Source organism: Lampris incognitus, chromosome 3, assembly GCF_029633865.1.
Source record: "Lampris incognitus isolate fLamInc1 chromosome 3, fLamInc1.hap2, whole genome shotgun sequence".
Lineage (NCBI taxonomy): Eukaryota > Metazoa > Chordata > Actinopteri > Lampriformes > Lampridae > Lampris > Lampris incognitus.
The window spans coordinates 18,649,644-18,675,718 of NC_079213.1; the positions used below are offsets into that span (position 1 = coordinate 18,649,644).

At 42.5% G+C, this 26,075-nt stretch overlaps 1 protein-coding gene across 1 annotated transcript; it reads left to right on the top strand.

Moving 5' to 3' along the window:
* Positions 1 to 10,435: 10,435 nt before the first annotated feature.
* On the top strand, positions 10,436 to 25,736 carry tmem168a (transmembrane protein 168a). The gene is made up of 6 exons (XM_056277326.1): positions 10,436 to 10,472; positions 11,059 to 12,077; positions 12,308 to 12,583; positions 16,164 to 16,306; positions 18,979 to 19,256; positions 23,608 to 25,736. The coding sequence occupies exons 2-6, from the start codon at positions 11,244 to 11,246 to the stop codon at positions 24,156 to 24,158; spliced, it is 2,082 nt and encodes a 693-aa protein (XP_056133301.1). The 5' UTR covers positions 10,436 to 10,472; positions 11,059 to 11,243; the 3' UTR covers positions 24,159 to 25,736.
* Positions 25,737 to 26,075: the final 339 nt, after the last annotated feature.

Below are 26,075 nucleotides of genomic sequence, written 5' to 3' on the forward strand. Positions count from 1 at the left end.
TGCCAGTTCTCACTAAAATAAAAGGGAATTCTCATTCCTTTTCAGGAAAAGTGCTCTGAATTTTGCAGACACCGCAGCCTTTGTCTAAATGAATGTTTCATTGTTTGCTGTTGTCATAGCCTTTATCTGTAGAGTGGTACAAACGTGAGAGGTTTTAACTTGGTTTTTGTACTGTGAATATTTTTCACATATATAACATGCTGGGTGAGGTATGCAAAATGAGGTACTCATGACCTCCCTGTCCTTGAGCGTGATCTCAGTTGGTGGCTGTTGCCACCTTGCATTGCGCTACTATTCAACCAATTGAAGGAGTGTGTCATGGGTAGTCACAAAGCATTACATGTAAGCATGGTCATGGAAATAAATTTACTTTATTATTCTATTGTTTATGAGTTTAACTACTAAATTTTCTAGTCAATGGTGTCAGATTGATTTGCATAGCCCAAAATCACAAGGTAGTCCAGATCAGTGCAATATACAACAGCTCCCTATCCTTAGACCCTGGGCTCAACTAAGGAAAAACTCCACAGGAAAAAACTTATCAGAAATAAAAGGGAGAAGCCTAAGGAAGAGCAACAGAGAAGGGATCCCTCTTCCTGGACAGACAGACATGCAATATGTGTAGAGTAGACAAAAGTAACAGAATTATAATGTACTATCATAGATTGCACACAGAGTGAGGTAATGTAGACTATATAAAGTTAATAAATAGAATTTAGCAAATTAAATCTAAATGCAATGGGTAATAAAAATTGTAAGAGACTGTATGGCATATTTTGGGAATCTGTGACCATCCAAGACAACATCATGCAACCCCACAGATGCAGTCAAGAGCTGGACAGACCCCGCACCATAAAACCAGGTCAGCAGTGACCTGGAGAGAGAATAGACATCGCATGCACACAAGAGGCAGACTTCAATACAACTATCACAGAGAGAGAGAGAAAGAAGAAGAGAGAAGTGATGAGAGTGATGCAGATTAATCATAGCCAAAAGAAATGATGCAAAAGCAATTATGAACAAGAACAAAGCAAACGATAGCTTAAATCTCAAAGGGGAATGGGACTGTGGCTAAGGGAAGACAGGACGCAGCACAAACACGATCCTAGATCATGAAGTCATCAGGCAGTTGAGAGATGAGAGAGAGAGAGAGAGAGAGAGAGAGAGAGAGAGAGAGAGAGAGAGAGAGAGAGAGAGAGAGAGAGAGAGAGAGAGAGAGAGAGAGAGAGAGAGAGAGAGAGAGAGAGAGAGAGAGAGAGAGAGAGAGAGAGAGAAAGAAAAGCTGATCCCATGGTCATCAGTCCATAGAGGAAGAAACTTGGTCCTTAAAAGCGAGACAGACAGAGATAAAAAGAGCAAGAGACAGAGACGGGCACATAACATGGGCATTCGTGTTCTCAGAGATACAAGGTTAGAACGGTGTGATGCTTTCAGAAAATGGTTTAGGAACACTTTTGTCAGCAGGACAAGACCAAGAGATTACTACTAAGACCTAAATTATAAATACACTGAGACTGCAACTCTCCCAAAAGAGGATGTTTTTGACAAGGCTCAGAAGGAAGTCAAATTATTAGGCCGTAAAATGACTATTTGAAAGATATTAGAAAAGATAGGTTTTCAGTTTAGATTTCAAAGAAAAGGTTGGAAAAAAAGAACACTGCAGTAATCTAATCTGGATTAAACAAAAGCATCAGGGTGTCAGCATTAGCCATGGAAAGAATAGACTGAATCTTAGCAATATTTTGTAGGTGGGAAAAGGTGGTCTTGGTTGTTTCTCTAATGTGAAATTCAAAAAATAGGGATTGATCAGAAATAACACCAAGATTTATGGCTGTGGAACTTTGGTAGATTACAAATTTGTCAAGAGATACCATTATTTGATCATAAAGATGTCTTTTCTAGCAGGCCCGATTAACCAGCATCTTATTTTGTTTTGTTTTTTTCAGAAAGAAGTAATAAGACATTAGATGACATAGGATTTTTCACTGCAGACAAGCATGCCTCTAAATTTCTGATATGAGAGTGATTGTCTGACTTTACAGGTACACACAACAGAGTATCACCAGCACAGCAGTGGAGATTTATTCCATTGCTGCGTATAATTTGGCCAAGAGGTGAGATGTAAAGAGAGAAGAACAGAGGACCAAGAAATTAGCCCTGGGGTACGCCAAATTTCACTGCAGAGAATTTATGTCCCTGGGGTACACCAAATTTCACTGCAGAGAATTTATGTAATATTACCATGGAAGACACACTTTATTCTATCAGATAAGACCTGAAACACCTAGGTAATTCTTAAAGTGGTCTAAAAATATACCATGACCAGTGGTGTCAAAAGCTGCACTAAGATCACATAGCAGTGGCACTGATGTGGAATTGGAATTTACAGCAAGCAAATGATCATTCACCACTTTCGTGTGTATAGTTTGAGTGGAGTGACAGGTTCTTAACCCAGATTGAAATAGGTGAATGTGGTTGCTGAGAATGTTGCTGGAAATATAGGCCTAAAGTTGTTTAGCTACAACTCTTTCTAAATTTTTCTAAAAGAATGTTAGGTTGGAGATTGGTCTATATTTATTGAGAAACCCTGAATCAAGGTTTGGTTTCTTTAAGAGAGGTTTAATCATGGCAGTTTTAAAAGTTGTAAGTAGTAAGAAAAATGCCAGAGGTAAGAGAGGAATTAATAATATTTAGCATTAGGGGACCTTGTAAGAGCCAAAGTTCTTCTTGCAATGAATGTTACTGCACATAGCACGACAGCAATATTTTCTGTTTGATTGTGACATATTGTAGATGATAACACTGTAAATTTTATAGTGTAAAAGACAGCATATTATGTAACAATTTTACAGTTTTGCAACATTGTTGAAGGATTTCTGAGTCAGTAACATCTAATTGTATGGCCTTGATTCAGAGTTTTGCCCATTTGCAAATCTGTCCTTTTATGACAACAACCATCACAGACACAGTGTAGAGAATTGAAATTTCCTTACATGCTGTTTTTTTTTCACCATGAAAGAGGTAGATTAGAAACCAATATTTTACTGAATTTATTCAGAAGAAAAGTGAAAACATGTTCTACTTTCACAAAGGCTTTCATTGCGATGTGTTGATCTGATTCATTTCTGATAAAATGATAAGGCTTTATCAACACACCCAATGCTATCAAACTCCACCTGTGACTTTATTGTTGTACCTGTTCAAACTATGCTTATGTTGCCCACTTGGATCGGTCCCCTGAAATGTGTATTGACCGCTGTTTTTGACTGGGTCCACCTCGTTCCCAGCCTCTTATCAGCAAGGGACACCAGACATATATTTCAGTGTGATCAATAGCAATTCATGAAAGTCATCCATCTTATGACGAGAATCCTGGGCTAGATCTTGGCAGAGCAGACAAATCCAGGTTTCTGAGCTTTGATGTGTATGTTTTTATTTGTGTTTCTAAGAGTGAGTGTTGGTCTATATGTGAGTGTGCCAATGATTTATGCAGCGAGGCCCACGCGGGTGGTGTGGAGGTGTGACTGACATTAGAATGAAGGTACTTTTTGCATAATTCAGATGAACCTGTCTCCTTTACTCTCTTGCATTGCTCTCCTCTCTCCCTCTCACCCTCTTTACCATCTTCCTCTCTCACCTGTCTATCCATATTTTTCTTAGATGTGAATCAATTCATGGACCTGGGAGGGAAATCACTCACTCATAGACCTCTAAAGTGTCCGGATCCATTTATTTTTCACCTATGATGAAAATGAATAAAGTTTTCGGATCCTGTTCCCCAATAATTTTGCTTTTAAAAATATATTGAGTAATATAAATAAAAATGGCATATAACATGGTTTTTACATATTTCACCATATTAGTAATTGTTTAAGAATTATTTTCCTCTCGGTCCCTTACTTCATCATCACTCCCTGCTCTACTTTGCTCCTCCCTCCAGTTAAGTCCCTCTCGTTTCACCAATAATCCTATAGTACTCTCCACACCGAAGATTTGGTATCAATTTCACAGACACTTTAAATTTTTTTCTACATCCCTTCAAGGCCCTATCGATAGAAATCACCTATTTTCCCCATCCTTAATGGATGACACATTCTCTCTTTGAAAAAGGAAAGGTTTAAGGACATTCCAAGACCTATTTGTAAATGACACTTTTGCTAGCTTCCCCATCCTAGCCTCTAAGTTCTCCCTACCCCCCATCTCATCTTTTCCGTTATTTTCAGCTTAGGCACTACGTATTTCTCCTTCTGTTTTCCTAACTTTCCTGTTCTCCCTCCCAAACAACCCTGGGATGAGCTTATAATTCTACATCCCCAACAGAAGGCAGCTATTTCCAACATCTATTCAATTATCATGTCACTGTATATGTGTTCTTTGAACAAGACAAAGACTGCTTGGGCATAAGAAATGGGGGTTGAATTGGACAAAGAATGGTGGGATGAGGTGATTGATAGGGTGCGAACTACCACCCCCTGTGCCCATCTCGGGCTTATACAATTCAAAGTTTTGCACAGAGTACAATTCTCCAAATCCAGACTATCCAAAATATATCTGAATGTAAGTGACAATTGTGACAGGTGTCATGCCTCCCCATGTGACCTCTCTCATATGTTTGTTCACTGCCCCAAATTGCAACCCTACTGGCATTCAATCTTTAAAACTCTTTCTGATGTCCTTGAAATTGACCTGCAATAGCCGTCTTTGGCATCCCCATGGATTTGTTTTCTTTAAATCGTAAACAAGCTGACATTGTCACTTTCACAACCCTGTTAGCCCGTCCCAGAATTCTTCTTAACTTGAAGTCTACACTGTCTCCCTCCTTCTCCTCTTGACTTAAAGGTGTGATGTTCTTTCTTAAGTTGGAGAAAATTAAATACTCCTTTAGGGGTTCAAATGATAAATTCACCACGAAATGGCAATCCTTTATATCATTCTTTAATGCCCCGCAGAGGCTTCCTATGGATGAGGGGCCATAATGTGAGATGTTCCTAGGCAACTGAGTCATCTTACTGTCGCTGACTATATGCTGACAATGTGCAGTCCAAGCAATTTGCCAACTTGCCAGTTTTATTTTATTTTACTTATTTGTCTTTCGTCATCTCTTTGTATGAGGAAGTTGGGAGTTGCAGGGAAGTATGTAGGAGCGGTGCAGGATATGTATGAGGGAAGTGTGACAATGGTGAATTGTGCGGATGGAATGACAGATGGGTTCGAGGTAGAGGTGGGATTACATCAAGGATCAGCTCTGAGCCTTTTCTTGTTTGCAATGGTGATGGACAGGTTGATGGACGAGCTCAGGCAGGCGTCTCCGTGGACTATGATGTTCGTGGATGACATTGTAATCTGTAGCGAGAGTAAGGTGCAGGTTGGGGAGAGCCTGGAGAGGTGGAGGTATGCACTGGAGAGAAGAGGAATGAAAGTCAGTAGGAGCAAGGCGGAATACATATGCATGAACGAGAGGGAGGACAGAGGAATGGTGAGGATGCAAGGAGTAGAGGTGATGAAGGCATATGAGTTTGAATACTTGGGGTCAACTGTCCAAAGTAACAGGGAGTGCAGAAGAGAGTGCAGGCAGGGTGGAGTGGGTGGAGAAGAGTGTCAGGAGTCATTTGCGACAGAAGGGTACCAGCAAGAGTCAAAGGGAAGGTTTACAAGATGGTTGTGAGACCAGCTATGTTATATGGTTTGGAGACAGTGGCACTGACGAAAAGATAGGAGGCGGAGCTGGAGGTGGCAGAGTTGAAGATGCTAAGATTTTCACTGGGAGTGACGAAGAAGGACAGAATTAGGAATGATTATATTAGAGGGACTGCTCAAGTTGGATGGTTTGGAGACAAAGCAAGAGAGGCAAGATTAAGATGGCTTGGACATGTGTGGAGGAGAGATGCTGGGTATATTGGGAGAAGGATGCTGAATATGCAGCTGCCAGGGAAGAGGAAAAGAGGAAGGCCAAAGAGGAGGTTTGTGGAGGTGGTGAAGGAGGACATGCAGGTGGCTGGTGTGCCAGAGGAAGATGCAGAAGACAGAAAGAAATTGAAATGGATGATCGGCTGTGGAGACCCCTAAAGGGAGCAGCCGAAAGTAGTAGTAGTAGTAGTATTTATTTGTCTCTCATACTGTCAATGTACTGTTGTTTTGTTGTTGTGCTGTTGTCTTATTGTATTGTAAATCTTATGTTGTTGCTGTTACAGGTTGTGGGAGGGGGGGTGGGTGGGGTTATATTGGTAATGACCTGTAACTACTGCAAAATCTGAATAAAAATATATTCCAAAAAAATATATATATATATTTTCCTGGCAAACATAGTGCAGATGTTGCATCATTTGGCTACGAAAGGGCCTTGATTCAGGGGCTATGAGAGGGGTCACTAGAAGCGGTGTGCATTGCCCCTAGGGGAAATACAACTTATGCTAAGCTAATAATTGCTTGCAGTTTCTAAATGCAGCTTCAAAACAAACCAAAATCTATATCAATCAATCCAGAAATGCTTAAGACAGCAAGCCTAAAAAGTGAAAAGTATCAGTATTGGTGCTGGATATAGTTAAAGGCAATTATTTCACACCCCTGTGCATTTTTACATTGAACTGAAACACAGTTGGATCTGGAATCCTTTAATTGGACATGAAATTTATGTCACACTTTGGAGGTCTAGTCACATACTAATGAGCTAGCCCATCTCTACATGGGAGCAAAGAGACAAAAAAAGCATAACAGAGCGGAATGTGTTTAGTAAGATTAGATCTGAGAGGCTTGAAAATTAATACAAATAAATTATGAAAAACACTGAACTATTCCAAGTACAACTTTTAAATGAAGACCTCAGTCCCCTGGATCAAATCAAACATCGCTAGTGCTAGCACTGCAAGGACTTGCAATGAGATTAACTTCATGGCAAAAGAAAGATTTGCCCCACTTTTTCTCTATGCATATTGTGATTATACACATGTAAAATTTCAAATAAACTTTTAAAGTTAAGAAAATACATTTTCCACTGACGGTATTTGTCAGTTTATTTTTTGTTTGTCTCGCCGCTCTGTTTTGACCCTGGGGCCCGCCCCTTCTTCAATCTTATTGGTTGATGGAATAGAAGTGACACTGATGAGCTGTGAGCGTCAGTAAAAGCTGGAGCTGTTTCATTTTTGGAAAGACGGGGAACTTTTGTGGCCGTAGGCTTGAGAGTGTTGAAAGCTTAACCTTTCCGTAGAAAACAAAACAAAGACAAAGAAAGTGCTTTTTCATAGGTCTCCCAAAACATCAGACCAAGCAAGTTGTGCTTTGTCTGGATGACCCTGCGTGTCCTTTTTAATCTTAGATCCCCTTTCCTCCCTCCCTCCCTCCCCCTCCCTCTCTCTCTTTCTGTCTCTTGCTCTCTCTGTCTCACTACCTTGTTTTTTCTGTGTCTGGGTCTTTTGGAGCTTTGACCTACTGTGGGGAATGAAATAACATTCACCCTTCGAAGAGCCTTGATTGGGTTTTGGAGTAAGTAATCTCTGTTGTGGTCAGCGGATCTGTCCCACATCATGAAAACGCAGTAGCACACTCACACAAACTCAAATGCACACACATCAACTATGGAGGCGACCACTGGACTCTTTTAAATACTATGTGAAAGCAGCGACTATGGCACTAATTAAAAAAGAGCGGTCATTCCTTCATTGTAGTTCTTATCATGTTTTCACAGATTTATGCGTGGTTTATTTAGCCCCGAATGACCTCAATTTTTCATTCAGAATAGAATAGAGGTTAGAACAAATTAATTGGGTGTATTTATTTGAAGCCGTGGTGACTTCTTGGTGCACCCTGAAAAACCACGGCAAGTGCGCTGCCTATGAGGACAGCTCCTCCCGACTGATTAGTGAGCGCCCTCTCCAACCTTCATGCTACCCTGAGCATTCACTGAGCTGTCACTGTTCAACTCAGCGAACACACACACACACACACACACACACACACACACACACACACACACACACACACACACACACACACACACACACACACACACACACACACACACACACACACACACACACACACACACACACAAGATGAAGCTGTAATCCAATCAGTTCAGACCGAGACTTTTTCACATTTTCATTTCGGTCAAACTAAATGTACTTGTTAGCATTGTTTGGTGTGCTAAGTGAATTAATTTTCATTGTAAACAAAGTGAGCAAGTAATTGTATCAGGTTAATTAGGTATCTTTTTTTTTCCTCAATAAGGGAAAAGGGCAAAAGTAACATACTGAATTTCTAATGTTATGGTCTTCTACATCCCATTTTAAACCTATGGTGTGAAATGCATGGGGGGGTATATTTTTGGTTCAGGTTCACTTTCAGGATCTTTTCGAAACAGCGTCCTTGTATGTCCAGCTACACATAGTATCACAATGCCTCACACACATTCTGTATTGCTTTATGCCCCCAGGGTAATGCATTAGCTTGCTTCCTGGTGTTCCCCCAATCCTTAGATTATCACATTGCATCAGCAGAAAATCCCAAATAAACCTTTTAACAGGCTTCTCCTCTCGTAATGCAGCAAATAGGCTTCCAATCCAAGAGGCCAATGGGTATATCTTGGCCCATAAACGCACAATATTGAGACTTCTGAGACGCAAGGTGGAAGATAGAGGCAAATAAATGGCTTTTCTTTGGTGTGGTTGGTAAGATTTGCACCACAGCCATTAGAACAGGATTTGGGCATTGAGTACTGATACATGTACAGTAGGACAGGTGAGAGCACCCCCTCTATAAAGACACCCTTACTGCAAAGCTATATGTAGTTTAAAATCATCACATCCTTAATGTCATATAAACAAAAATATAATGGGTGGGCCTCTTGAACTATGGGGTGTTTTTGCGTCACCCACCCCGCATTAAACCCCAAATATAATTTATGATTAGTTTTTTGACACACAGCATAGTAAATTTCGATTTCCATGATTATGTACTTGGGAGTCATTTTTCTCTCAGTACCAATACATGGCTTTGACCTTTATACATACAGAATATTGTATTATTGTTCCAACTGATTATCGACAATCAACTGACCATGACATGGGGATTCTCAGTTGCTGCACATCACTGTCCTTGATAACAAACCAATTGTACTGTTTGACGCCCATGTGAATCTTGTGGAGGAGAGCCTTCCTTTCAGTGTGATGTACTCTTTTTATTTGCTGCAGGCCATGACTCATATTCTCTCCCACACACTTACACATTTTGCTCTTTTCTCTTTCTGTTGGTCAGTCTGTCTAACTGTCTGCCTTCCTTTGTCTTTCTATCACTCTGTCTGTCTGTCTGTCTGTCTGTCTGTCTGTCTATCTATCTATCTATCTATCTATCTATCTATCTATCTATCTATCTATCTATCTATCTATCTATCTATCTATCTATCTATCTATCTGTCTGTCTGTCTGTCTAGCTGTCATATTCATTTAGAATGATAATAATGTTCAACCACTATGATTTCTAGAGGCGATAAATGTTCACAGCCCGTGTCTGTACCCACTAATAGCTGTATAGCCACTGGCTGTGCTCAAGGACAGATAGAGGGTGGCAAGGGAAGGCCAAGGCCACTCTCAGTAAATACTTAGCCACTTCTGTTGCCACCCGCCATTACAAAAAAAAATATATGCTGGCTTTGTGTTGGTGGTCAGGTCACATGACAATAAATACGTCATGATAAACTTACTGGTCAGCATTCCTACCATTCTTACAAGTGACGTTAGCGTTAAAGGCCCATAGCTAATTTCTAGATGTCTTATTACTCCACCATAAAGCTGTCTGCAACTACCCTAACTGCTGTACAGATACAAGGAGTTCACAAAGATGTCTTGAGCCCCCTGCTTTCAATGTGCCAGGACTTCAGACAAGTTTCTTGTTCTAGCCATAAGATCATTTGCATTAATTTATCAGACTCTATCCTCTTGATTGCAAAACAATTTAATATGTACTTGTAATGCAAAAAGCATACTCAAATTTTAAGAACAATTTGGGTACCACCTCCCAATTAAGATCACTGGTCCCTCGTTGGATAGGGGTCCAACTGCAGACCCACTGGTTTGTGGAATAGAGGTTCCTCACAAAGGAAGTCTGCAGTTGGACCCTCTTGCCTCTTTGGCCAACGCAGTCATACTTTTCTACAGGTGCCACTGGCTGCACTTTTAGATTTGTGATACCAGACAAACTGGAAAAAAACATAATATTCAATACGCATGAAAGAAGCAATTTCAGGCTACAAGCAAAAAACCTTGATGTGCTGTTTTGACTCCGATTTAGTAATCCCTGAGAAAAAGTAAAATAATGAATAAAACCGGTACGTTATCAATACACTGGCATCAACTCTAATGGTCATCTACTCTAGTCACGGTAAAACCAACACGTATACAAATTTTGGCCCTTTGGCGTTTCCGTAGTTAGCATTCCGGAAGTTCGATAAGCTAAGAAAAGGAAAGTAACACATCAACAATGTAAGTAATCGCATTCTCCGTAGGCACGGATATGAACAAATGACAGTTTTCACAACGGACGGGCGATACATAACGCCTCTAATGTGCATGTTTCAGTGGCTGTATTATGACTGCTACGCCTTCATGTGTCAATTAAACTGACATTAGCTACTGAGTCCTAACCTAGGTAACGTTGACGTGAAATGGGCAGGCGAAAGGTAACCGAGCTAAAGTTAGCAGTGGGACTTCTGATGCCACATCGTCAGACTTTTAACAGGACCGCAGTCACGCTGTTGATGTTTGGATGTCTACACAGTGTTGTTTCAACTTTCTAACGATAACGTTTTAAATGTCGTTGTCTTCACTGATGAGCGAGCCCCTCTGATAAGAAAGCTGTGCACACAACGTCTGCACTGCTCATCAAACTGACACAAGCAAACGTCGAAGATAACTGGGTGACAGTTTTGGTAACAGACGAAATAGCTAACCTAGTGAGTGTAGTTTGCTGGCTAACTCAGTAACATTTGTTTGTGTGATGGATCACGCTACTGTAACTAACCTCACTTTTCTTTCAGTGATTTTGATTTCATTTTAACTTGTGTTGCAGGGGTTGATTTTTCGTCATGCCATCGAGAGGCATGTTCCTCGGTTTACAGTTCGTTTGCACAGGCTCACCAACAGACTTGCACAAGACTCCTGCTGCCTGCCATCCTCAAGAGAAGGAGAGTATAGCAAATTGACACTCAAGAGACTTGACTTGCTGTTGGAGCAACTGATTTGAAGGTTAAAGCCATGGCTTTGGAGGAGGAGAAAGAGGAGTTGACAGCTGATGGAACCAAAGAGGTGGACTTATTTACATCAGTGCGATGCCTGGGTTACCTTTCAAGTGTCAACCTGCTTGTTGCAGTTTGTGTGGGGATGTACGTACGCTGGGAGGTGACCGACGAACCTATGATTCTGGTCATCTTCATCTTGGGCCTCTTTGTCTTAGGAATAGCAAGCATCCTCCACTATTATTTTGCAATGGAAAAAGCCAGCCTAAGCTTGTTACATTTGTGGTTTGGTTTCCTGCTTGGCCTCCTGTGCTTCCTTAACAGCGCCACCCTTGATCTAAATGTCAAGGAACAGGTCACCAACTATCTCCTTCTGGCTAGTGTTGCAATGAAGACTGTGTGGGCTCTGACAGAGCGCATCTGTAGTTCTATGCGCTACAAACCAGCATTGCTCACCTCTTCTGAGATTCTAGAGCTATTAGGATTTGGTATTGCTAGCACTAGCATGCTTCTACACAAATCGGTTGCCATAATCGGCTTGGTGGTGGCTCTGGGGGCTCTCATCGTGGACTTGAGGGTGAAATCCCTCTTGGCTTTGCCCAACCTGGTCTGTTTCGCATTGGTTACCGCCTTAGTGTTCTTCAAGGCATTAGGCATCACAGCCAACCCCTATGCTCTGGGCTGCTACCTGGGCAGGCTGCTGTGCAACCCCTTGTTGGATGTGTACTTTAGTGGGCTGGGCCCCAGTGAGCGCTGGCTACCTGTGCTGTCCTCAGGGAGGGTATGGAGGAGGTTGTCCCTGCTGCCCCTGAGCCTGGCTGAACTGGCATTCTTCGTCCTGGCTGCCTTGAAGGTACACTCAGCAATTTGTGAAAATAATGGTTAAAAATAAGACATTTCCATTACCTGAGTCAGGATTTGTCTGTTTTTCTTGATGAAGAGTTAGCAGTAATTTCAGTCATCTCTCAAAAGCATTTGTAGCCATTGAGGGCAACATTTTCTTCTGCTAATGGTATATGGTTTTTGTATATTTTAGGTTGTTTTGAATAAAGCCATTACATTTCAATAAATTTTTCCCCCTAGCTCAGCCACCTAGAGCAATGGTACCTGGTGATTCCTGGTTTCTGTGTGTTTGGCCTTTTCTGGTCGATCTGCCACATGGTTTTGCTGATTACACTGTGGGGCTTCCATACCAAGCTGAATGAGTGCCAGGAGGCCTGGCGGGCCCAGAGGTCCAGTAGCAGGAGTCTGGAAAGGGTTATGGCTTCCAGGGGGATTCGACACTTCTGCCTTATCTCAGAACGCCTTGTTTTCTTCAGTCTACTGTCCACAGCCATACTGGGAGCTGTGTCCTGGCAGGTTAGAAAGATAATACTTGAAAACTGTTATTATTATTACTGATTCATCTTATTTTTTATCTTTATTATTACTATTAATAGTAATAATAATTAATATTACTATTAGTAGTAGTAATAGTAGTAGTAGTAGTTGTTGTAATGTATTTTTTATTTTCTATGTATAGCACTTTTACCACATGAAACCTAAATTATCCCCATTTGGAAATTGGGCCCACATGAAGCATCATGTATATGAGCTCAGTCAAGTATAAGGTGCTGTAGGTTATAATATAATCAAAAATGTCAACGCTATACGTTAATTGCTTTTAGATACGAAATAATTACAATTAAAAATTAGAAAATTAGACTAAAATTAAGGTACAACATCAAAATTAGGAGAAAAAAGTTATGGACTCTTCACAGTGACACATTAATGTGGATATGCTGAAATGATTGCTCATTACTTGTACTGATTGTTAATCTACTTTATGGAGAGGTATAACACTATATGTATTAAGTGAGTTATAAATTCTCAGAGTATCTGGTAGTTGCTCCCTAATATAATACATGTTTGTGTTTTGTATTATATACACTACCGTTCAAAAGTTTGGGATCACCCAAACAGTTTTGTGTTTTCCATGAAAAGTCACACTTATTCACTACCATATGTTGTGAAATGAATAGAAAATAGAGTCAAGACATTGACAAGGTTAGAAATAATGATTTGTATTTGAAATAAGATTTTTTTTACACCAAACTTTGCTTTCGTCAAAGAATCCTCCATTTGCAGCAATTACAGCATTGCAGACCTTTGGCATTCTAGCTGTTAATTTGTTGAGGTAATCTGGAGAAATTGCACCCCACGCTTCCAGAAGCAGCTCCCACAAGTTGGATTGGTTGGATGGGCACTTCTTGCGTACCATACGGTCAAGCTGCTCCCACAACAGCTCAATGGGGTTCAGATCTGGTGACTGCGCTGGCCACTCCATTACCGATAGAATACCAGCTGCCTGCTTCTGCTCTAAATAGTTCTTGCACAATTTGGAGGTGTGTTTAGGGTCATTGTCCTGTTGTAGGATGAAATTGGCTCCAATCAAGCGCTGTCCACTGGGTATGGCATGGCGTTGCAAAATGGAGTGATAGCCTTCCTTATTCAGAATCCCTTTTACCCTGTACAAATCTCCCACCTTACCAGCACCAAAGCAACCCCAGACCATCACATTACCTCCACCATGCTTAACAGATGGCGTCAGGCATTCTTCCAGCATCTTTTCATTTGTTCTGCGTCTCACAAACGTTCTTCTTTGTGATCCAAACACCTCAAACTTGGATTCATCCGTCCACAACACTTTTTTCCAGTCTTCCTCTGTCCAATGTCTGTGTTCTTTTGCCCATCTTAATCTTTTTCTTTTATTGGTCAGTCTCAGATATGGCTTTTTCTTTGCCACTCTGCCCTGAAGCCCAGAATCCCGCAGCCGCCTCTTCACTGTAGATGTTGACACTGGTGTTTTGCGGGTACTATTTAATGAAGATGCCAGTTGGGGACCTGTGAGGCGTCTGTTTCTCAAACTAGAGACTCTAATGTACTTATCTTCTTGCTCAGTTGTGCAACGCGGCCTCCCACTTCTTTTTCTACTCTGGTTAGAGCCTGTTTGTGCTGTCCTCTGAAGGGAGTAGTACACACCGGTGTAGGAAATCTTCAATTTCTTAGCAATTTCTCGCATGGAATAGCCTTCATTTCTAAGAACAAGAATAGACTGTCGAGTTTCAGATGAAAGTTCTCTTTTTCTGGCCAGTTTGAGCGTTTGATTGACCCCACAAATGTGATGCTCCAGAAACTCAATCTGCTCAAAGGAAGGTCAGTTTTGTAGCTTCTGTAACGAGCTAAACTGTTTTCAGATGTGTGAACATGATTGCACAAGGGTTTTCTAATCATCAATTAGCCTTCTGAGCCAATGAGCAAACACATTGTACCATTAGAACACTGGAGTGATAGTTGCTTGAAATGGGCCTCTATACACCTATGTAGATATTGCACCAAAAACCAGACATTTGCAGCTAGAATAGTCATTTACCACATTAGCAATGTATAGAGTGTATTTCCTTAAAGTTAAGACTAGTTTAAAGTTATCTTCATTGAAAAGTACAGTGCTTTTCCTTCAAAAATATGGACATTTCAATGTGATCCCAAACTTTTGAACGGTAGTGTATATGTTTTACTTAGTAAGTTAGTGCATCTAATTGGGGAATGTTTTGGATGTGTTCAGTGGTTCAGAATCCTTAGGTTTACTTAAAATGCATTTTAGACCAGTGCTTTAGCCTTGTGCTTTACAGCGTTAAGACGTCTTAGCACTTTGACTGTAATGATGAGGCTGTGCATAACCATGTCATGCACCCATAATATAAACCCTTGAGAGAGATTTTAGCATCACAGTATGGTTATTAGGTACTGCCTAAGATGAGACATTGCCACTCTCAAGCGTAACCAATTTAATTAGCACTTTAATATCCCTATTTACCTGCACAAAGAGCAGCGATAACTTATTCAGCCTTATTAGACGTTTACCTTGTAAGTCTCAGGGGCCCCGAGTCCTAATTTGAAATCCGCACATCGTCGGTGTCAATCACGTATTAGCTTGAGAAAATGGGTTGTCAGCGCTTGTCAGCAGACAGAAGGTTAGTATTCAGCTTTGGACACGCACGGTAGCTACGGCGTCCTTTTAGCCGTTTATCATGCTGTTGGGATTTGTTTAACTTATGGTCAGCTGCCTAAATTCACTTTACACAATACACCAAAATGAATAGGCTCGACCCTCTCTCTGTCTATATCACAATGTCACTGTTAAGTTTGTCCTCCCTGGGAGAGAACATGTTCAAAGTGACCACAGCAGAAAGCCGATTCTGTATTTTCTCTCCCTCTCTTTCTGGTTTATTTTCAATAACTTCCTTTGATATCAAGGCACGGTTAAATACAACTAAAACATGGAAAATAGGGGCTTGCCATTTTGTTGTCTTTGAAAGTTAAGATGGTGAATACAAAGATATTCTGCAAATGCAGTGCCATTTAACCAGTCGCTTATTCATTTACACACAAAACAGTAGGCTTGTTCAAATAACCCACTATCAAATTCCTATCAAAGTGACTGTTTACGGGGGCTAAATGGCACAGCATTATCATCACAGATCTAAAAAGGTTGCAAAAGCTACTAGAGAATTGGTCTGCTTTTCAAGTTTTGTTTGTATGTATTATCTGGGAAGTGTGTCCTGTGTATTATTAATTTATTTTTCCCAGTGTGTGTACTGCAATAGCATGTACCCTTTGTTAGTTGGTGTACAAGTATATGCAGTTGACCAGCAATTATTTCACCAATAGTATATTTTATTGTGTGTCTGCATGAATGCGTGTATATGTGCGTGTGTTTAATCTGCTATCACATTGAATGCCTTTTTATTACACGTGGTCTAATTGCATTTATCCTGCAGAAAGGATGCCCTGAATTATGCGACTGTCTTGTGAGGTGTCAGCACCAATTCTGCTTATGCCTCTGTTGTACTAGCAAGTGCAAGTGTCTCTTACTGGTCCTGTCATATTGTTTTCACAGCCCTCCAATGGTCTCTTCCTGGGTGCGCTGCTGCTGGTGCTGCCCCTGGAGTCCCTGACCCATGGCTTGTTCCACGAGCTGGGCAGCTGCCTGGGGGGAACTTGTGTTGGCTATGCACTAGTCATACCGACCTCTTATTGCAGGTGCTTTAGACACAGGCAGAAACACACACATGATTTATGCATACATCAGATACACTTCTCACCAGGTCAGGCACATTCTTTAGATGCAGATATTTAAGATGGTGTACATGTTTTGCCAACAATCTTAATTCGTTTTAAGGCACATAGACTGCCTCGCAACATACACACACGTTGTGCACTTTCTTGGCTTTATAGGCTCTGTTGCATACTGCCACACATTCCAGATCCCTCTCCAGTTAACACAGCCAACTGGATGAATAGGCCAATAATTATGCATAAACATCCTGCTAATGTTTGAGCCCTAAAGGGATCACTTCAGGGCTCCCTCAGTCATTAGCTGCAGCCATTGCCGCTTCCCCAGCCCCCGCTATTGGCCGAGTATTTTGAAAAAGCCAGTTAGATTGATGACATTGAACTATGACCTTAACTGTGCTCTATATTCCAGGGTTGCAGGTCAAGTATTTTATGCATAGGCCCCCAGCGCCCCTGTTTAAACTGAAGGAACTGCTAGCCTTTTACTGTTATGCCGTAAGACCCCTATCCCCATTGGTGTTTTTTGACTTCCAGCTGATGGTCCAGCAGCACCAAGAACATTAAGGATGTCTGCGTTTGCAACCGACCCCTGTGCATTGAAACTGTTAGCTGGCAGTTAGCTTTAACATTGAGACGGGATTCCATCTCCATCGCTGAGCACTCCAGGTGGTTTCTGATGCAGACACATTTCCTGTCAGGGCTGCAGGCACTCTGTATGCCAGGTCCGTATGCACAGGGCCCACTGGGAGGACTGAGGGCATGATGAGAATGCGGCATTGTATAATCGGTTGTTTGATGGCTGCACATCATGTTTTCACAATGACAAGAGCCCCACAGGAACATGAAAGCAGGGGAGAGAGAGTAAAGTAGAGGGGAAAGGAGGAGTGAGGGAGATAAGCAGTAGGGGGAGGATAGTGTTGGTAGGTAAGAGGGAGGGAAAAAGGCACAAGGAAAGAGGAGAGGTTGTAAACAGTGAGGGAGTGGTTGTAAAAGCAACATGGGACAGACAGCTAAAAGGAGGGAGGGACTAGGCACTCAGAGCTATGGTGAGAAGGGCAGATTTTTTTTTTTTTTTTAAGGATGAAATAGAGAATGTAATGGAGAGGGATGTGGTCTGAATCCTAAAACAGTCAGCTTTCTCTCCCTGAGCTTGGAGACTCGAACATATTAGATATGGATATGAGAACATCAGGCAGTGAGGCATGCTATATTTGGGCACCCTCAAATATAGACTACCACATACACCATGCTCCTATGAAAGGGTAACTAGCAAATACTGGTTAGGCATGTCTCGGGAACTAGGGAATGCATGGAAACTTTTATAATTTTTATGCCTTCCACGAGTCATACAAATTGAGTATTCAAGTCTGTGCTAAAGCTTCTTACCCTAAGCTATGAACAGAATTGTTAGCTCATCTAAATCTTAATTAATCGACCGTACCTTTTTGTGCTGTTGCGCTGTCAGCTCCAGAAAGGACTGGGGCCTGTATCTCCAGCTAAATACAGGAGAAAATATAGAGAGGATAAGCTAGCCTAACGGAGAAACCCGGTGAAGTATTAACCTTCAGTAATGCCCATCCGACTGCACATATAAGGAACTTGTCCATAGTGGCCATCAACAAATAATTACCATTTGCCAGCCTGCTGGCAGGAACCACACTGGATAATCAATCCCATCTCATACACAACAAATAAACTTTCACCTGTCCTTTTCAAGGGCTGGTTGAAGGTGATATTGTGAGCACATGGGATGATGTGACAGCTGAGTTATGCAGATGTCTACACGAGTGAGGTATGACGTGGCTATCAGCCCTGCCATGAATAACACCAGGTCCAGAGATCAAAAACAAAAACAAAACAAAAATTATGGCAGCATTGAGTTGCTGCTAGCCTTGACTTTGCACGTGTGTGTACGTGTGTGTGTCGCTCTCGTCAGAGCTGCAGATGGATCTCAGTGTTAACATGCACCTCTCACTGTCAGACAGGGTCTCACTTGCCATCAGCATTCTGGAAATAGCAGTCGGAGGGGTCAACTCAGCTGCCTTTGCAATACACAAATGCGCATACACACACAGACCATAATTATTACATTTCACCTCACTTTCACCTGACGTTTTGTTCTGCCTCTCCCTCTCTCTCTCTGCTCTGCTTGGTTCCTTTCCCCCCGCCACTCCTTTTCTGTTTTATTTAAATTTCTTTTTTCCTCTCTCAACTCCCCATATGTTGTTTAAGGCCAACATCTTATTCTTGCGGCAATGATCCGCTACTCCTGCTTCTCCTCCCTTTATCCTCCTCTTCTCCTCATCCCCTCTTCACTCCCAAATGCTGCAGATGGTTACCCAAGCCCCAGTGTGTGTGTGTGTGTGTGTGTGTCTCTCTTTCTCCACAAGTGCAGTCTCCACTCTCATATGTGCAGCAGTGTGATGTTCTTTGCTTTTTTTATTAATCTGCCCTCTCTCTCTCTCTCTCTCTCTCTCTCTCTCTCTCTCTCTCTCTCTCTCTCTCTCTCTCTCTCTCATGTAGCTCTTTCCTCCATCCTCTGAGTTTTCCCTCTCAGATTAGTGGCAACTGTTAAAATTTTGACACCTTTTTATTTTTCCTCATGCACCTCTTACCCTTCCATCCCTCCCCTTGTCCAGTGCTGATGGCCAGCCCAGCCTCCTGTCCCCTGAACAAGTACAGGGGTATAACCTGCGCTCCACAGGAATGCTGAACGGCATGCAACGTCTCTTCTCCCACCACATGGTCCAGACATTTGGCTGCGACTACTCTACCAGCGGTGTCACGTTGGAGGCGGCGCAGACCAAGCTACGGAGTTTCCTGGACCAGCGCACAGCCGACGGGCCGCGTCATGATACCTACCTGGTTTTCTACAGCGGCCACACCCACCCCGGTACTGGCGCTTGGGTTCTGGCTGGTGAGTGTCGCCCCATAGTCAGAATTTAGTTGTTTTGTTTTTTTTAATCTCCTCTAAGGAAAAGCTCTCTTGATATTCTGTCTCCATTTCACAAGAAGAAAGAAATCCACAATGACTTTTAAAATGGTCTCAATATAGTCTTGAAAGGAGTGTTTTTCTTTTTTTAAAGAAGTGAAAAAATCTTCCTTGGGGATGAAATAATCTGACTTTCTGTGGAAACTCTTGTTTCAAATCCAATGTTCTTTTCGACAAATCAATGACATGACCTTGACATAAATGGACTGATCGGCCCTGTGTCAATATGTTCAGACTTTTTTTTTTTTTTTAATGAAAATCCCTGTTACGTGTGAAACCTCATTGCAAACAAGTTCAACCTTTTTGCCCCACTGGCAAAGAAGGTTTGTATAGGACATCTCGGTGACATAGGGGTCTATTCTGTTGCCTTCCAACACGGGGATTGCTGGTTCGAATCCCCGTGTTACCTCCGGCTTGGTCGGGCATCCCTTCAGAGACAGTTGGCTGTGTCTGTGGGTGTGTCCTGGTTGCTGCACTAATGCCTCCTCTGGTCGGTCGGGGCGCCTGTTTGGGGGGGAGGGGAAACTGGAGGGAATAACATGATCCTCCCACACACTACGTCCCCCTAGCAAAACTCCTCACTGTCAGGTGAAAAGAAGTGGCTGGCGACTCCATGTGTATTGGAGGAGGCATGTGGTAGTCTGCAGCCCTCCCCAGATTGGTAGAGGGGGTGGAGCAGTGACCGGACAGACTTGGAGTGGAGTAATTGGCTAGTACAATTGGGAAGAAAAAGGGGGGAAAATCCCCCAAAAAAAGGGGGTTGTATTTGTTTTAAAACAATAAGGCTACGGTCACACATGTGCAAATGCAGGCGAATGACCATCGCCTGCCAAGGCGAAATTCATATCCTGTCGTGCTGAATGTGGGCAGTGCAGGATGTGATGCACATGGAAATCAGTTTGCTGGTTTGTAGTCCATTTGAGTGGTTGTGGTTGTTGGTCAGACATGAGCGGTTGTTGGTTTTACGATGGGAAAATATACACTGAAGTCCAGAGAGAGAGAAATAAATGTTTTCACTTAATTGTCTCACTTGTACATGTTATCATAGTTTCAGGGGCAAATATGAAGGAAGAACATTGGTGTACAAGTTATATTTGTAAACCACGAACAATTGAGAAAAGTTGAGATGCGTATTTTCCAAACACCGCATCTCAGTTGCTTTCAAACCCCAAAACATACTGCGCCAGAAATTGGTCCACCCCAAGGATCGGGTCCCCCGGCACAAACAGAGCAATATAGTGTATGCTGTTAAGTGCCAGGAGGATTGCCATGACTTGTGCATTGGGGAAATCAAACAGACGCTGGCCAAGAAGCTGGCACAACACAGAACAGCTAATGCATCAGGCCAGGACTCCGCAGTCTCCACCCATCTACAGGCCAGTGGCCACTCTTTCAAGGATGAGGATGTGCACATCCTTGATAGGGAGGAATGCTGGTTTGAACGGGGAGTCAAAGAGGGAACGACCATCCCTGAACCGAGGGGGGCTAAGAGTACATCTGTCACCATCTTACAATGCTGTGATTGCAACTATTCCTCAATCCTCTGTGAATAGTACACATGGCCACTGTAACTAGTTAATGGTCAGGGCAATTAGAATATGAAACCGATCGTTGTTTTCGGTCATTATGCCACTGTATTGTTTATAAGGGTGGGGATACCTACAATCAGTCGAGACTGAAGAGGTCACTTAGATGAGTGATGAAACGTTCCTCTCAACAAATGTGTCCAGATGAACTGATTCAACTTTCTGTGATGAATTGACGTTATTAATAAATTTTCCATTTGTTTATGTTCAATGCTCATCTCCTGACTCACTGCCAGCCAGGCAGCCTCTCTCTTGTGGGGCGGTTTGTAGTTTTCATGGGCAATGGCTCACTAAGAAAACAAACTACAGTCAATCACAGCCAAGTGGGGGTTAACCACACAGACTTTGCTATTGGTTGATCTGCGAATTCGCCGGTCAAAGTTCACTGAAGTTGACCTCCACACGAAGCGAAGACACAAATTTCTTTCACCACCGGAAGCGAAATTTATTTGGCCCTTCGCTCACATAGAATGGAAGGGAACAGGAGATATATACCAAATCCAGTTGCACTTGATTCAACTCCTTTGGATAACCATGACCTGGATGAATGAGAACATTCACAGACATGAATGGGAGGTGAATATTCGCCAATGTTAATTTCGCGCATGTGTGACCATAGGCTAAGACTGAAGATGCAACTGAGTGGCTTGTCAACATGGACCCGCTTTACAGGGCTTTCATTCATTCCCGCCTCTTACCCAGTGGCCAGACTGGCTTGCACAAACCAGACAAGTGGGCTCAAAAAGCCAGTTAGTAATAGGGTGGCAATGGAAAAAAATCAAAAAAACCGGAGTTTGGTTGCCATGCAGAAGGATCCAGATGGTCTCCATTTGACAGCAGGTTCACACAAGGCCAACCCCATTTCTCCTCTTCAGAGATTCCTTTACACATCCCAACATGGTACTGTGAAAAGAAGAAATGAATAAATAAGTACATTGTGGCTCCTTTTAAGAGATAATCACTTCCTTACAGAATGGACTGTGATTCCAAGGCTAATTGTCACTTTTTTTCGTTGACAGCCAGGAGATTATTGTAGTCATTTTCTGAGGAGTTGGTCTTTGGCTAAAACTCAGGAAAAATTGACATGTTGTGAGTCATTCCCTCACTCTCAGGCTTCGCACAGTATTATCGTGCCTTGCCTGATTATGCAGTAAATCTACAAAAATAATGTTTTGAGTTCATACTGTTGATCACAGCAATTACATAAAATTGTATTAGTAAATGTCTCTTGAAATATAATGGGGATTTCTGCAAATTTTCATAATGTTGTCTTTCAAGTAAATGTGCATAAAGCTCGTGTTTTACTGTCATCCTGCTCGGTGCGCACAGAGGACTCAACCAGAACACAAATCACTCTTTAGTGGTTCTGCTCCCTGGCCAACAGCTGCATATCTTTCCACCCTTTTCTCCGCAGTGCTTATCCTTACCCAGCGTTTCTGTCATGACCTGATCAATTTAGGGTCTTTTTGTAGTTTAGGTTTACAGGAATAATTTGTTACATTTATTATCAGGACACTGGCTCTGACCTTTGCACTCCTTTCTGTTGGTTGCATGTGATGTGGGGGATCTAGGAATTGAGGCTTATTCTGCTATTGCACTCATTTGTAAGTCACCCGAGAGCTTTTAATGGACAAGATCAGACCGTGGTGGTGCTTGGCAGTAACCGTATGAGTGTTTTATAGCATCTTACTCCGCTTTTAGCAGAATGTGCATCCCTGCCCAATGTCATCTTCCCTGGCTGTGCCGGGAGTACGCATCTGTGTCTGTATACAGCAGGCTCTTGCTGGATTAGTTCAGGGTTCCTGCACAGGCACCGGGAAATATGGAGGGTAAATTTCCCAAATTGGAGTTCTCAGAAAAAGGTTTAAAGAATGCTTTGTGTGTGCGCAGTATGCATTGGACCTCAGACTGAACTTACCATTTTATGTAGTCTTAAACTTATTGACATTTAGGGTGACATTTGGATTAACATTTGGGTTCATATTTGGGATAATTGTCGAGGGGGGGGGGGTCTTCCACCATTCTTGCTCAGCCAGTTATAATACGTCATATTAAACAACAGCAAGTCTTAAAATCCACTGGAGACCTTTCAGTCTGGCAAGAAAAAGTATTGAGTATTGAAATGGAAAATGTGCAGCAACACTGGGTTGGTTTTGACAGATGGTGTGTGCGACAACCTCTGTCATGGGGTGGGAGCTGCCAAGGCCGCCTGAAAAACAAGCTGGCTGGAGCAGTGGCTGGACATCCGTGTGTATTTCTGTGTGTATTTGTGCAGCGGTGGCTGCAGGGTGGCTAACTGGTTTAGTGGTACGGTCTTGAAAACAAAGGCTCACAACAGCTAATCTGTCTATCAACAGTCATGTCACCTTCCCAGGTGTCCTTGACCAAGATATCGAACTGTCCCCTACTCGTTCATCACTTTGGATAAAATCATCGGCACAATGCTTAAAATGTAAATAAAAATGAAACCGTGACGCTAAAAAAAATGCCATATATACATTATTCTCATCTTTATTTTCCGATCACCATTGGCTCAAAAGGATCTGGGATTTACAATGATTTCCCTTTCTCCTCCCCTTTACATCCGCCCCATTCTCTCCTCCTCCCTAATCCTGTCCTTCCACTCGTTCTCTTTACTTTATCTTACCCACCTTATCCTTCTTTTCCACTCCCCTCTTTCTCGCCTGCAGGAGGTGAAAGTCTTCACCTGGCCCAGCTGCTGGAATGGTGGAGGGAGAAGAACGCCGGCCACTGCTCTCGTCTCATCCTCATCCTGGACACAGAGAACGCCCAGCCCTGGGTAAAGGAGGTGCGGAGGGTGGAGGGGATCTATGTAGCTGTGCAGGCGGCTGAACTGTGCCCCTCTGGTGGGGATGCAGAGGCCGGGGACGCCCCCTGCCTGGGCGATTTTACAGCCGAGTGGGTGGAGTTCAACTGCAACCCTGACAGCGACACCCAGTGGTCGGAAAGGGGAAGGGCGGTGACAGCTATCTATGGCGTGTCCAAGCGCTGGAGTGACTACACGCTCCATCTGCCCACGGGAAGCGACGTAGCCAAGCACTGGAAGACCCACTTCCCCAAGGCCACCTATCCCATGGTGCACCTGGCCAACTGGTGCTGCGGCCTCAACCTGTTCTGGCTTTGCAGTGCGTGTCTGCGCTGCTTCAGGAGGTTTAAACTAAAGTGGTTTCCTCCCACCATACTGGACACTGGGCAGGGCATCAAACTGGTCCACTCATAGACGCTCCCAGGAAATTGTAGTTGTGCTTTTCTGACTTTGGAAGTGTTTTGCCTTTTTTGATGGTGGAGTTATCTGAGAGGTCAGAGTTTATGCCAAAAGAAAAAGAATAGTCCTGTACACACACACACACACATTTTACGTATTTACTTGCAGCACAGTTTAGCAGTAGCACTTTTGATTGTTGGTAAGGGTGATGTCATTGGAAAGGAACTGATTCATTTTTATGGTAAAGTCGTAATTAGCTGCTAAGGCTGCAAAACTGTTTCACAGCATAACATTGGGTCAGTTGAGTCCGATCAAATACCATATTGCTGTTGTGGATGTTATTGTTGGCTTGATGGTCAGTTAGTCAGCCACTAGGAAAGTGCTGTATAAAATGCAGTCCATTTAACACTTGGGTTGTTTTATATCAGTACATTCACACGAGGCAATGAAAAGCCAAAATAATTGTAGTTTGCATTCAGATAATTCAACCAACTGCTCCAATGGCTGTATAAAGCATTGTTAAAAAAAATACTGCAAGCACAAAGGCCATAGCGTTTCTTCTTAACCAGTAAACTGTTACAATGCAAGATACCTTATTAATCACCTCTGAATCAAAGATAAGGTAGGAATTACACGGGAGATGCCTTTTTACATAAACCTCTCACACTTTATTGGTTATTGGGATAGTGTGTTATGTTTTACTGCATATGTATACCTAATTTTGCCATTACAGCAGTATTTTTTCTATATAACAATTTAACTTTTACACAGTTATGTTTCTTTTTCAGAGTGCCTTAAAATGTGTCAAAGGTAAAATTTGGGACGCTTTATACGGTGGGTTGGTAATTTTTTTTGTTTTTGTTGTTTTGCTTTTTTCTTCATAGTTTTGTTTTTAAATATTCCTTTGGCGTGTCTCTTATTTAGCTGACACTTTTTATCCAGAGAAACCAACAGTGGCAGAGCAGGGAGAGATTGACTGTGCTTGCCAAATGACTTTAAGTCAGCACAGAGAGGTTGGTTGTTGCTAGCCATTCACCTGCTGACCAGAGGGACAGCGTATCAATGAGGCCACCATGCCAGTCCAGCTGTGGGATGCCTTATACCGTTTCCAAGCTGATGCCTTTATCCCTGCATTGAACAAAGAGATGACACAGCCCAGGCAGCCTTTTGTTCACATGCATTTGAGCTGTTTGTTAAATGAGCCAGTTTAGGTGGTGGTTCTCATGTATTGTTTTTCAGTCGGATCAGGTGCCGACCCTGCCCATTCCTCCAGACACACAAAGACTACATTTCCATCTGTCAGCTGTCTCGCCCAACCATGTCTTCATTGTCAAAGCGACAAACAAGCGGTGTGTTGTCATGCAGCACCATAGGTTCTCGGTTCCTCGAGACCGTGGATTGCTGGATTGGGCGGCCGCGTACCGTGGTACACTGCATGTACGATAAAGATGTCGAGCTGTATTTTCCACATGTAATCATCCCGTCTCTCGCTCTTCCCTCTGCATCACCTGTTTACATCATTCTTCACATATGACTCAGAACAGATGACTTCCATGGTGTTTGGTAATGCAATAAATAAACGGGAGTAATGAACTGTGCAAACAGTCCAGTGTGATATCTGTGTGGAGGGATGATAAAAAAAGAAATACAGATGCAGGAATTGAAATGAAGGATTGAATTAGGCAAGAATCACCAGAAACAAACAAAAGAATCAGAAAACTGCAAGGCAAATGGAAGAAATGGATGGAAAGGAGAGGCGAGGACCTGCCAGCCGCTCTCGTTAACATGGCATGGTTTACAGACAATGAGCAAATGCAGACTCCACTCTCTGTCGAGATGCTAGTGCTGCTTGGCAAATATTAGGATTGGGAAGTGAGGTAAAAAAAAAAGTCATGAGACACACACAACCTTTCGCTTCCTCTCTGTTGGCTT

Excerpts from the sequence above, each read along its gene's own strand:
- tmem168a (XM_056277326.1), top strand. The coding sequence starts at position 11,244 with ATGGCTTTGGAGGAGGAGAAAGAGGAGTTGACAGCTGATGGAACCAAA. Across the intron at positions 16,307-18,978 it reads ATACCGACCTCTTATTGCAG|TGCTGATGGCCAGCCCAGCC; the intron begins GTGCTTTAGACA and ends CCCCTTGTCCAG. Across the intron at positions 19,257-23,607 it reads TGGCGCTTGGGTTCTGGCTG|GAGGTGAAAGTCTTCACCTG; the intron begins GTGAGTGTCGCC and ends TCTCGCCTGCAG.